Source organism: Limulus polyphemus, unplaced genomic scaffold (assembly GCF_000517525.1).
Source record: "Limulus polyphemus unplaced genomic scaffold, Limulus_polyphemus-2.1.2 Scaffold2596, whole genome shotgun sequence".
NCBI classification, from domain to species: Eukaryota; Metazoa; Arthropoda; class Merostomata; order Xiphosura; family Limulidae; genus Limulus; species Limulus polyphemus.
Genome location: NW_013668206.1, coordinates 134,068 through 145,473, shown reverse-complemented (window position 1 = coordinate 145,473; position 11,406 = coordinate 134,068). Strand labels below are relative to the sequence as shown.

General features: G+C 36.0%; 1 protein-coding gene across 3 annotated transcripts in view; it reads left to right on the top strand.

The window, feature by feature from the left end:
- Positions 1-11,406, top strand: part of LOC106467388 (uncharacterized protein DDB_G0284459-like) — a 51,161-nt gene that overhangs the window by 24,669 nt on the left and 15,086 nt on the right. For all 3 annotated transcript variants that reach the window (XM_022395567.1, XM_022395568.1, XM_022395566.1), the window contains 3 exons: positions 1,225-1,327; positions 2,639-2,699; positions 9,524-9,622. In XM_022395567.1, the coding sequence (XP_022251275.1) occupies positions 1,225-1,327; positions 2,639-2,699; positions 9,524-9,622 (263 nt within the window). The remainder of the gene's footprint in view (positions 1-1,224; positions 1,328-2,638; positions 2,700-9,523; positions 9,623-11,406) is intronic.

Below are 11,406 nucleotides of genomic sequence, written 5' to 3'. Positions count from 1 at the left end.
TATTTTTTTTTCTAGGATGAAAACAAATATAAATTTTTAATTAAACCAATATACATATCACATATAGTCCTGAAAATTCCAGAAAGTTTTTTTTTATGGAGTAGCATGTTCGTGAGGATTTTTAGAAACGTCTTGTAAGTTTTTCTTGTCAGCCAGAAACGTCAGTTTTTAGAAGATTATGAATGTTGTACAATCATAGACCATGTCATTCCTTTCAGACACCCACCACCTGTGGCTCAGCGGCGTGTCTGTAAGTTTATAACGTTAAAAATCAGGTTTCGAAGACCGCGGTAGCCAGAGCACAGATTGTCTATTGTATAGCTTTGTGCTTAATACCAGACAAACAAAATATTTCGGACATGCTCAATATTAAAAATGAAACATTTAGACCAGCTAGAACGACATGTGACTTGCTATATACAGAGCGTTGATGTTCGTGAATCTCTGTCATTACGCGTAACATCTGTTCAACAATGGACAGGTGCAGTAGGAGAACAGTCTCTAAGAAGCAGCTGGCTCAGCGAACAACATCTGATCAGAGTGGCGTGAAAATGGAAGGGGGTATGTTTACATAAACATTTCCCTTCTCAAAGTCATAGCCTTGTTTGGCAAAAGTTATCGGCCATACATTACTCAGTTTAAACCAGGTTTTCCCAAAACTTTTTGAGTTGTCAACCCCTTGGCGAACTTATAAAGTTGTCGTCGACCCCTCAGATTCTTAGAATATAAATGAAACTTCAATATATAATCAACTTTTGTTCATTATAATACAATCGATAGGAAACATAGAATGTAAAAAAAATAATGAGGTTTTAATCATCTATAAAGAGATCGATGGGCTTGATGGGCTTTAACAAGCGTATGAATATTGGGCTGTAGGTTTGTGAGTTTGAGTCTCAAGTCCCCACGTTTTTCGACGTTGAGTCTGTTTCTCTGTTTGCTCAGAAGACCTAGTTGCGTAGGCCAACCTTACCGTAGGGGCCATTTTCGACCCCCTGTACAGTCTCATCGACCCCAGGGGTTCGATATCGACCACTTTGGGAAACCCTGGTTTAAACAATAATTTTGAACTCTTTTAATATATTATTGTGGCTTAGCTATACTTTTATGAATCAATTGTTAAATTTATGCACAGAATATTGTGTCTTTGTTATTAGTTTTAAACTAAGTTAAATTTGTACACAACTTTTTTTAACAGTTTCACATGCGTTTCATATTTGGTAGCTGCCTGTGTTACGTGTCAAGAAGACCGTGGCGAACTGACAGAGCAGCGAGTGATTTACTCATCAGAGGACACCATCAGTTTATCTCTAGAGTACGGATATGGGTAAGTTAGAAAAAGACCCGTATCAGCGAAAGGGCACATTTCCGAATTGAGATGCAACTCTCGTTCCTAGAAATAAATGATGACTTATTGATACACACTGTCAACACAGAAGCAATGCTTTTCCTTGATCGACACCTGATTGGGTCAAAAACAAAAGGAACGGCTACCCATTCCCTACCGGGAAAGTTCTGTGGAAAGCAAATATTATAACTTGTTACATACATTTGGTTCAGTCTTTTTTCTTCCTTAAAAGTATGATATTTCCATACGACCTTTGTTCTCCTTATCCCATTGTTTTGTAATGAATATGTAAAACAGTTCAATTTTCAAGGACATATCACCATAATTTAGAGTGTACAGTATATATATATAGTTGTTTTTTAACTCGTGTAACCAAATAAAATTTTTCTTTTTTTACTCTATAATTTATTTTTAAAATAAGAATAAGGCCTGCATGTAGTGTACAGCGTCTGGAAATAATGTTACTAAATTTAATAACACGACTAAACAATTTTATTAATATAATTTCTGGACACCCTGCATACAGTTAGATGTAACTACGTATCTTCATAAAGTTATAAAAAATACAACCATATGAAACACCCAACATTTTTTTCTTTTTTGTTCTGGTTGATTTGATAATGATAGTTTGGCATTATGCCGTATATAAAGTTTATCAACAGTTTGGCAAGAATTTGATATCATCACCTGAATCTTTTATCTATGGATATTGGTATAAAATGCACTTTAGAATGAAATCGATTATTGCAAACGAAAGAAAGAAGCATTTTCACATCAGTGAAAGAGTGCGTTCGATTCGACCCATTACGCCATGCCCCGAGGAATCAAGAGTTTTTCATGAAATAGATTATTGTAAACGAAAGAAAGAAGCATTTTCACATCAGTGAAAGAGTGCGTTCGATTTGACCCATTACGCCATGCCCCGAGGAATCAAGAGTTTTTCATGAAACTGAAAAACTACGACATTTCCCGGGGCGTACTGTATATGAGTTTATGGAATACTTGTTGTTGTTGTTGGTTGTTATTAAGAACGAAGCTGCACGAAGGGCTATCTCTGCTCTGCCCACCACGGGTATCGAAACCCGGTTTCTAGCCCTATAAGTCCGCAGACCTACACCGGAACATGGCGTAAGGGGTCATTTGACGACGATTGTTTGTAGTTAAGCTCAAAGCTCATTTGACGTCGAACAGAAATGATGATTGAAGTGTAAAATTAACTAGTGATTTGATAATTAAATAACTGTTGCAGTATCTTAAATACAAACGTATTTACTTATTTCTTTTTTGCAGGAAAAACCAGATACCGACCAATGGTCATTCAGCGGTGACGTTGGATCCAGGAGATGGAACGGTTAGTCTATGTTTTACCTTAAACGTTGTGTACATGACAACCAATTTAAGTTTTATTCAGCCGTGACGTTGGATCCAGGAGATGGAACGGTTAGTCTATGTTTTACCTTAAACGTTGTGTATGTGACAACCAATTTAAGTTTTCTATATTTCGAACAAACCTAAACCTTACCAATCTTATAGTATGGTAGAGCAGTGTTAGTTTTTAAGACAACGATTATAGCATGTTCATTGTAACTGCTGATTGGATTGGTTGTCCTTCCTGTTGTCAATAGTTCAAACAAACCTAAACCTTACCAATCTTATAGGATGGTAGAGCAGTGTTAGTTTTTAAGACAACGATTATAGCATGTCCATTGTAACTGCTGATTGGATTGGTTGTCTTTCCTGTTTTCAATAGTTCAAAATTAGGCTATACCTGAAACCTTTTCAGGCCTCTAACCTGGCCTTTTAGCCCACGTGCGCAAAACGTGTATTTTAGGTTCCAGATGTCAAATTCGTGTCCCCTTTCATTGGTATATCCTCAAATCAAGATATTTGGCGGCCACAATGTTTTTTTTTTTGTACACAACCATTACACCAGCACACTATGCAAACTTGTTTTGTAGATCGCCAGAACTTGTGTTATAGATCGGCAAAACTTGTGTTGTACATCGCCAGCAAACGAAGTAAGACTCGTTCAATCACACAGCTTCAGTGGGTAGATAAAAAATTATTTTATTTTTTTTATAGACGTCTCATCTCTCACAAGCGACCAACGATCACATAAAGCAAAGAACTCAGTCATTGAAGTATATTTGTGTCTCAAAAACAAAAACTCAGTTTCAAAAGAATCGGTTAAACCATTTTGTTGTAGTTGCAAGGGTTCCCGAGTTATGGGTGCCTAGAGTAATATTACAAAATAACCAAAACAACTTAAAGAATCACTGAGTACATTTCAAACATGGCTTGGATGTTTCAATCACACATGTAATGACAGAAAAAACCGAACAACAACAACAGTTATTGATTACACCATTTACTCAAAGTTCATAACTATAGCGGTCTCTTGCTTTGTTTGTTTAGAATTAAACACAAAGCTACACAATGGGCTATCTGTGCTCTGCCCACCACGGGTATCGAAACCCGGTTTCTAGCGTTCTAAGTCCGCAGAATGGAGGGCCGGTTTATTGCACTTATCGTAATGGCACAATTATTTTTTAACGACCTAGTTAAGTAAATACAATAGTGCCATAATGATAAGTGTTAGAGACCGCTGTAGTTATGAACTTTTAATACAATGGTTATAACCAGTAATGTTTTTATTAAGTAACCTAATTGGCGGTAGGTTTATGGAGTTAAAAGCTAAAATCCGATCTGAGGTACGATTCCCGGCGGTGTACAGAGTGTAGATAGCTTTGCGCTAAGAATACAACAACTACTAGTTAAATACTTGTCATTTTCTCTTCGTTACACGTCTGCTGTTGACATGATGAAGTTTAGTGTAATATGTAATATGTTCTTCAATCTGGAGGATTAGGAAGATCATCAAATAATCAGTGGAAATACCTTGGGACATGTCTTCTAAGTTTTATTTGTTACAGCTTAAAGCTAAGTCTGAACTAAAAAAAATTAATGCAAGCCGTCCCCCAGCACTTGAATTAGACATTCGTTTACACAATCATACAAGTACATCATTGTTATCAGACCCTTCATATAACACAAGAGATGTTAAGTCATGTAACAATCACACAAGTACATCATTGTTACCAGACCCTTCAAAATCTTCTATTCATGCAAGGATTCGCAACAATGTTTCCAGTTTCAGTTTACAACATTATGTACCTATGATTATATGAGGCTAAGTGCACATCTAAAACCTACCCGTATTTTGCTAAGGTTAAAGATTATATGAGGCTAAGTGCACATCTAAAACCTACCCGTATTTTGCTAAGGTTAAACTAAACAATATATCAGCGACAGCTTTTTGATACAAACGAAAACTGTATATTTACTAATATGATAGCTGTGTTGAAAGAGAAGAGTTACAATCAGTATACAATTAAACAGAAACAATGTACGTTGCATTTCTTAATGAACCGAAAGCCTCACTGGCATGGCCCAATGGTTAGGGCGATCGACTCGCTATCTGATGGCCGTGGTTTCTAATCCCCTTCACCGAATATGCTTGCCCTTTAAGCCGTGGGGTGGCGTTATAATGTGAAGGTCAATACCAATATTTGTCGGTAAATAAAAGTAGCCCCATAGTTGGCGGTGTTAGGTGTTGACTACCAGCCTTCCCTGCTAGGGATGGCTAGTGCAGATAGCCCGCGTGCAGCTTTGCGCAAAATATGAAACAAAAACCGAAACCCTCGATCTCAATAGCATCAGAAACAAACACAACCTATGTAAAGTTTGTAATCGTTATTTCATTCAGGTTCTTCTACAAATGAGGGTCGATATTCTGCTCATCAGGAAACATTTTTCATGAAACATATTAGGGCCCACGCACAGCTTTTGTGTGTTAGTTTGTCTTCTTTTTTTTCACGCACGAGTCGTCTTTCTTCAGTGACACATTTTGTTGACTGTTTAGGCTATAGTTCTTCAACGACCCACCTCCTTAACAAAATGATTCCCGTAACTAATCGATCATCTGTTCGTGCGAACCCGCTGCCCATCATGAGCTGATACTTGTGTGTGTGTGTGTGTACTCACGAAGTACACTCTACGCATCAGTTGCAATATAGAACTCTGATTGGCACTGACAAATAAGTTGAGTACTAAGTCTTCTCTCCAGCAGTTACCAAGCTGTTGGAGTTGATGAAGGTAAACGGGCCCTTGACTTATATTGAACCATTTCTTGGAAACATACACATTTCCATGTTATGCAGTTAGGTATAAGAAACATCGGTTGGGGTTAAAAGCGGCCGAGTTTTGGTCACTCACTAAGGAATTCTGTGATTACTGTATTCTAAGTCATTAGAAAATTATTGTGATGAGCGGCTGCTTTTGTAAGTTCAGCCGGTATAGAGATTACGAGGTTCCCCTTAGGTAATCAAACGCTATCATTCGATATACAAGAAACAGGTGCAAGTTCACAAAGCAAGAGGTCGGTTTGGTGTGAGTATTAGAAAGGAATATAAAAGAAAGTAGTTCAATAGATAAAGGAAAACCGGGAGATGTGAGAGAGAACAAAAACCGAGAGAGAGGCGAAGAAAGAGAGTAATATACTGCCAGCAAGAAGAAAAACATATTTCTAATTCTATGTGATATTGATTACCAATAAGTAATTTGTTATGTTTACCTCGGTATGGATCAGTTTCTGATAGGAATGAGTACATTCTAAATAAATTTGATGGGCATAAGAAGGTAAAGTGAAGTGCGAATACAGCACGATCCTTAACACTTCATCTTACGAATCCATCCTTTGGTTACTTGGATTTCTGTAATAAACTCATGAATCTCCTGCGCATACTGATAGCTGACCTAAACGTGTCCAAGTCCTACAACTACGCATTGCTATCCTAAAGTCATTAATGTTCCACAAACACAACCCACTATCCTAAACTCATTAATGTTCCACAAACACAAACCACTATCCTAAACTCATTAATGTTCCACAAACACAACCCACTAACCTAAACTCGTCGATGTCATAAAACACAACCCACTATCCTAAACTCATTAATGTCCCACAAACACAAACCACTATCTTAAACTCGCCCATGTCATAAAACACAACCCAATATCCTAAACTCATTAATGTCCCACAAACCACAAACCACTATACTAAACTCATTAATGTCCCACAAAACACAAACCACTATCATAACCTCGTCCATGTCCCACAAACACAAACCACTATCCTAAGCTCATCCATGTCCCGGACACACAGACCACTATCCTAAGTTCATCCATACCTTGCACATACGGACCACATACCTAGATTCATGCTTCTCCTGTACATGTTTTACCAGTATTCTAAACAAACCAAACTTTTCACCATCACACATCCATACCTTGCACATACGGACCACATACCTAGATTCATGCTTCTCCTGTACATGTTTTACCAATATTCTAAACAAACCAAACTTTTCACCATCACACATCCATCCCTAGGAGAACCAGATTGCTGTTATTCCGAGTGATCGTTCAGAGACAGAATGAATGACATTTACAGTCGATGTTATTCGAAGCCACAGCTGTGGCCCATGTACAGAAAGTTTTACCGTTATTAAACTGGATCTTCCAAAATTGTCTACCATATTGGTCATGCTGTATTTGTCTTACGAACAACAGCAAGTTTATTCATATTAAGAAGCCAGGTCTTTCATAAAGCATACAGAGGTTGGACAAAGTAATGGAAATGTCTATATTTTATTTACTAATGAACACAAAATAGAATATTAAAAAACGTGGAATCGTTGTGCTTCAGACAATAATATATTTATACCAATCATTGATCAGAGCTTCTTGTAATTGTTGAAGTGACGGTGGTGATTGAAATCTGTTCTGAGCTTGGTCTTACCGACTGAACAGAGGCTTGAAAACAATCAAATCTTCCTTGTATTCTTTGAACCAATCTTTAACAATTTCAGTAATATAATGGTGACCACTGGATGAACTTTGTCAGCAATTAGGTTTAAATAATCGTTTTCTGTCACTTTACCCATTCAGTGAGATCATAAGCCTTAAACTATTTCAACAAAAAGCTATCCATACCATCACAGAGCCTACATCATCTTTAATTGGTAACAGAAGACATTCAGGGTTGTAAGCTCCCTCTGGTTTCTATTCCATATAAACACGTCAATTTGACGGACAAGATGTAAAAAGTCGATTCATCTGATCAAACTGCATTCTTCTGTTAACCTTTGGTCCAAATTTTATGCTATTTTGCTTTGGTTTTTATATATATTTTTTTTTAGTTTTTTTACTGTAGACATACCAGGGTAATACATCTTGTGCAGTTAATTTCCTTCGAGGTGTTTTGGACAGTGATTGGTTGTTGTAGGCAACATTAAGTTTTGTTTTTTTTAGTTTTTTACTGTAGACATACCAGGGTAATACATCTTGTGCAGTTAATTTCCTTCGAGTTGTTTTGGACAGTGATTGGTTGTTGTAGGCAACATTAAGTTTTTTTTTATTAGTTTTTTTACTGTAGACATACCAGGGTAATACATCTTGTGCAGTTAATCTCCTTCGAGGTGTTTTGGACAGTGATTGGTTGTTGTAGGCAACATTAAGTTTTGGGCAAACATTCACGTTTTAGTCTTTTGTTTTCCAGTTAATTCTGACCTATCACGTTTTAGTCTTTTGTTTTCCTGTTAATTCTGACCTATCACGATCTGTCAGGTTTCTCGACCACTGTTAAGTTTGTCTGATGTGGTTTTGTTCTTCGATATCCATCCTGACATAACTTTTGACATGGTTCCTTTGAAAATAACACTTGACGTTCACCTGCAATGAAACCCCTTTGGAAACCTGTCAGAACTTTATAGTTTGACATTTTTAGCACCTTTCTCTGGAGAAACAGTAATATACTACCATTATACAGACAAGTTCGATGATATAGATTAATACACAGTTAAATCAACATATGGCTACATTTTTCTCCTTAAAGATACGTAAACTTGGAGTTGACAGGTGACGTGCTTCCGTTATTTTGTTCAACCCCTGTTTATTACAATGGCAAGAAATAATTAGTTGGTGCATAACTAAATAGCAAACTTAACCTCAAAGCTTGCTGATTTGACTGTAATGTCTTCATCGTATTATCGTTGCATGTTAAATCCGATCTAGTCTACAACTAAAATCAAGTCTCAGCAGTCACACCTTCAGAGGCGTTGCATGTTAAATCCGATCTAGTCCACAACTAAAATCAAGTCTCAGCAGTCACACCTTCAGGGGCGTTGCATGTTAAATCCGATCTAGTTCACCACTAAAATCAAGTCTCAGCGGTCACACCTTCAGGGGCGTTGCATGTTAAATCCGATCTAGTTCACGACTAAAATCAAGTCTGCAGTCACACCTTCAGGGGCGTTGCATGTTAAATCCGATCTAGTTCACGACTAAAATCAAGTCTCAGCAGTCACACCTTCAGGGTTGTTGCATGTTAAATCCGATCTAGTTCACGACTAAAATCAAGTCTGCAGTCACACCTTCAGGGGCGTTGCATGTTAAATCCGATTTAGTTCACGACTAAAATCAAGTCTCAGCAGTCACACCTTCAGGGGCGTTGCATGTTAAATCCGATCTAATCCACAACTACAATCAAGTCTGCAGTCACACCTTCAGGGGCGTTGCATGTTAAATCCGATTTAGTTCACGACTAAAATCAAGTCTGCAGTCACACCTTCAGGGGCGTTGCATGTTAAATCCGATTTAGTTCACGACTAAAATCAAGTCTCAGCAGTCACACCTTCAGGGGCGTTGCATGTTAAATCCGATCTAGTCCACAACTAAAATCATGTTTCAGCGGTCACACCTTCAGGGGCGTTGCATGTTAAATCCGATCTAGTTCACCACTAAAATCAAGTCTCAGCGGTTACACCTTCAGGGGCGTTGCATGTTAAATCCAATCTATTGCAGCTTTCACACCTTGAGGTGCGCTCAAACGGAACAAAGGATAAGAAATTCCAGCTATAAAGAGCAATTTTATCTGTACATTTACTGTTAAACGTTAATTTCTAAAAACGGACGAGAAAATAATACGGGAATAAATTGTGCTTTGACCTTGATATTTTCTTAATAAAAATAGAGGTTAATAGATTCATAGGAATACTTATCATTTATGGTTGTGTTGTCCTATCAGTCAAACCAGCATACATTTGTTTGTTGCAGAACTCGAAACGGCGGTTTCTTCGTTGCCCAGCAGCAGTAACGGTAGCTCACCTCAAGAAGTTTATTACCATGAAGTATAGCTTAGGTCAAAGGTACCTGGTAAGTGTATAAAATATATCACAACCATCAGTTAAATATGTCCTCGTTTATATATCACAACCATCAGTTAAATATGTCCTTGTTTATATATTACAACCATCAGTTAAGTTTGTCCTTGTTTACATATTACAACCATCAGTTACGTTTGTCCTTGTTTATATATTATAACCATCAGTTAAGTTTGTCCTGGTTTATATATCACAACCATCAGTTAAATATGTCCTCGTTTATATATCACAACCATCAGTTAAGTGTGTCCCCGTTTATATATCACAACCATCAGTTAAATATGTCCTCGTTTATATATCACAACCATCAGTTAAGTGTGTCCTCGTTTATATATATATCACAACCATCAGTTAAATATGTCCTCGTTTATATATCACAACCATCAGTTAAGTGTGTCCTTGTTTATACATTACAGCCATCAGTTAAGTGTGTCCTTGTTTATATATCACAATCATCAGTTAAGTGTGTCCTCGTTTATATATCGCTTCCATCAGTTAAGTGTGTCCTCGTTTATATATATCACAACCATCAGTTAAGTGTGTCCTTGTTTATACATTACAGCCACCAGTTAAGTGTGTCCTTGTTTATACATTACAGCCATCAGTTAAGTGTGTCCTTGTTTATATATCACAACCATCAGTTAAGTGTGTCCTCGTTTATATATATCACAACCATCAGTCAAGTGTGTCCTTGTATATATATCACAACCGTCAGTTAAGTGTGTCCTCGTTTATATATATATCACAACCTCAGTTAAATATGTCCTCGTTTATATATATATATCACAACTATCAGTTAAGTGTGTCCCCGTTTATATATCACAACCATCAGTTAAGTGTGTCCTCGTTTATATATATATCACAACTATCAGTTAAGTGTGTCCCCGTTTATATATCACAACCATCAGTTGCTTTATTTCTCGCTATACAGTTTTTTCGGTTATATTTTGTAGAAATCTCATTCTTTTTTAGCCACTTCCTTGAAATACATCTGAATCTGATTTAATTATACACACACACACACTTATATATATATATATATATATATATATATATATATGGTTTAGTGCCATCTAGCGAAATATATTATATATTTCTTGTACTGCAGTCGCCGTTATCAATTGTCATAAACATGCAAGATCGCCCGAAGCAAGTAATGATTTGAATTCATTTTATCTGAATACCTTTACAACAACACGTAGCCTTATTTCTTACTGTCTGAACAAATTTAAACTAAAAGATGCAGAATTTTAATTCAAACTATCTAAATATTTTAAAACAATACGTAATCTTAATTCAAATAGTTTGAATATCTCTAAATAGTACATAATCTTAATTCAAATAATTTGAATATCTCTAAATAGTACATAATCTTAATTCAAATAGTTTGAATATCTCTAAATAGTGCATAATCTTAATTCAAATAATTTGAATATCTCTGAATAGTACATAATCTTAATTCAAATAATTTGAATATCTCTAAATAGTACATAATCTTAATTTAAATAATTTGAATACCTCTAATAGTACATAATCTTAATTCAAATAATTTGAATATCTCTGAATAGTACATAATCTTAATTCAAATAGTTTGAATATCTCTAAATAGTACATAATCTTAATTCAAATAATTTGAATATCTCTGAATAGTACATAATCTTAATTCAAATAATTTGAATATCTCTAAATAGTACATAATCTTAATTCAAATAATTTGAATATCTCTAAATAGTACATAATCTTAATTTAAATAATTTGATTATCTCTAAATAGTAC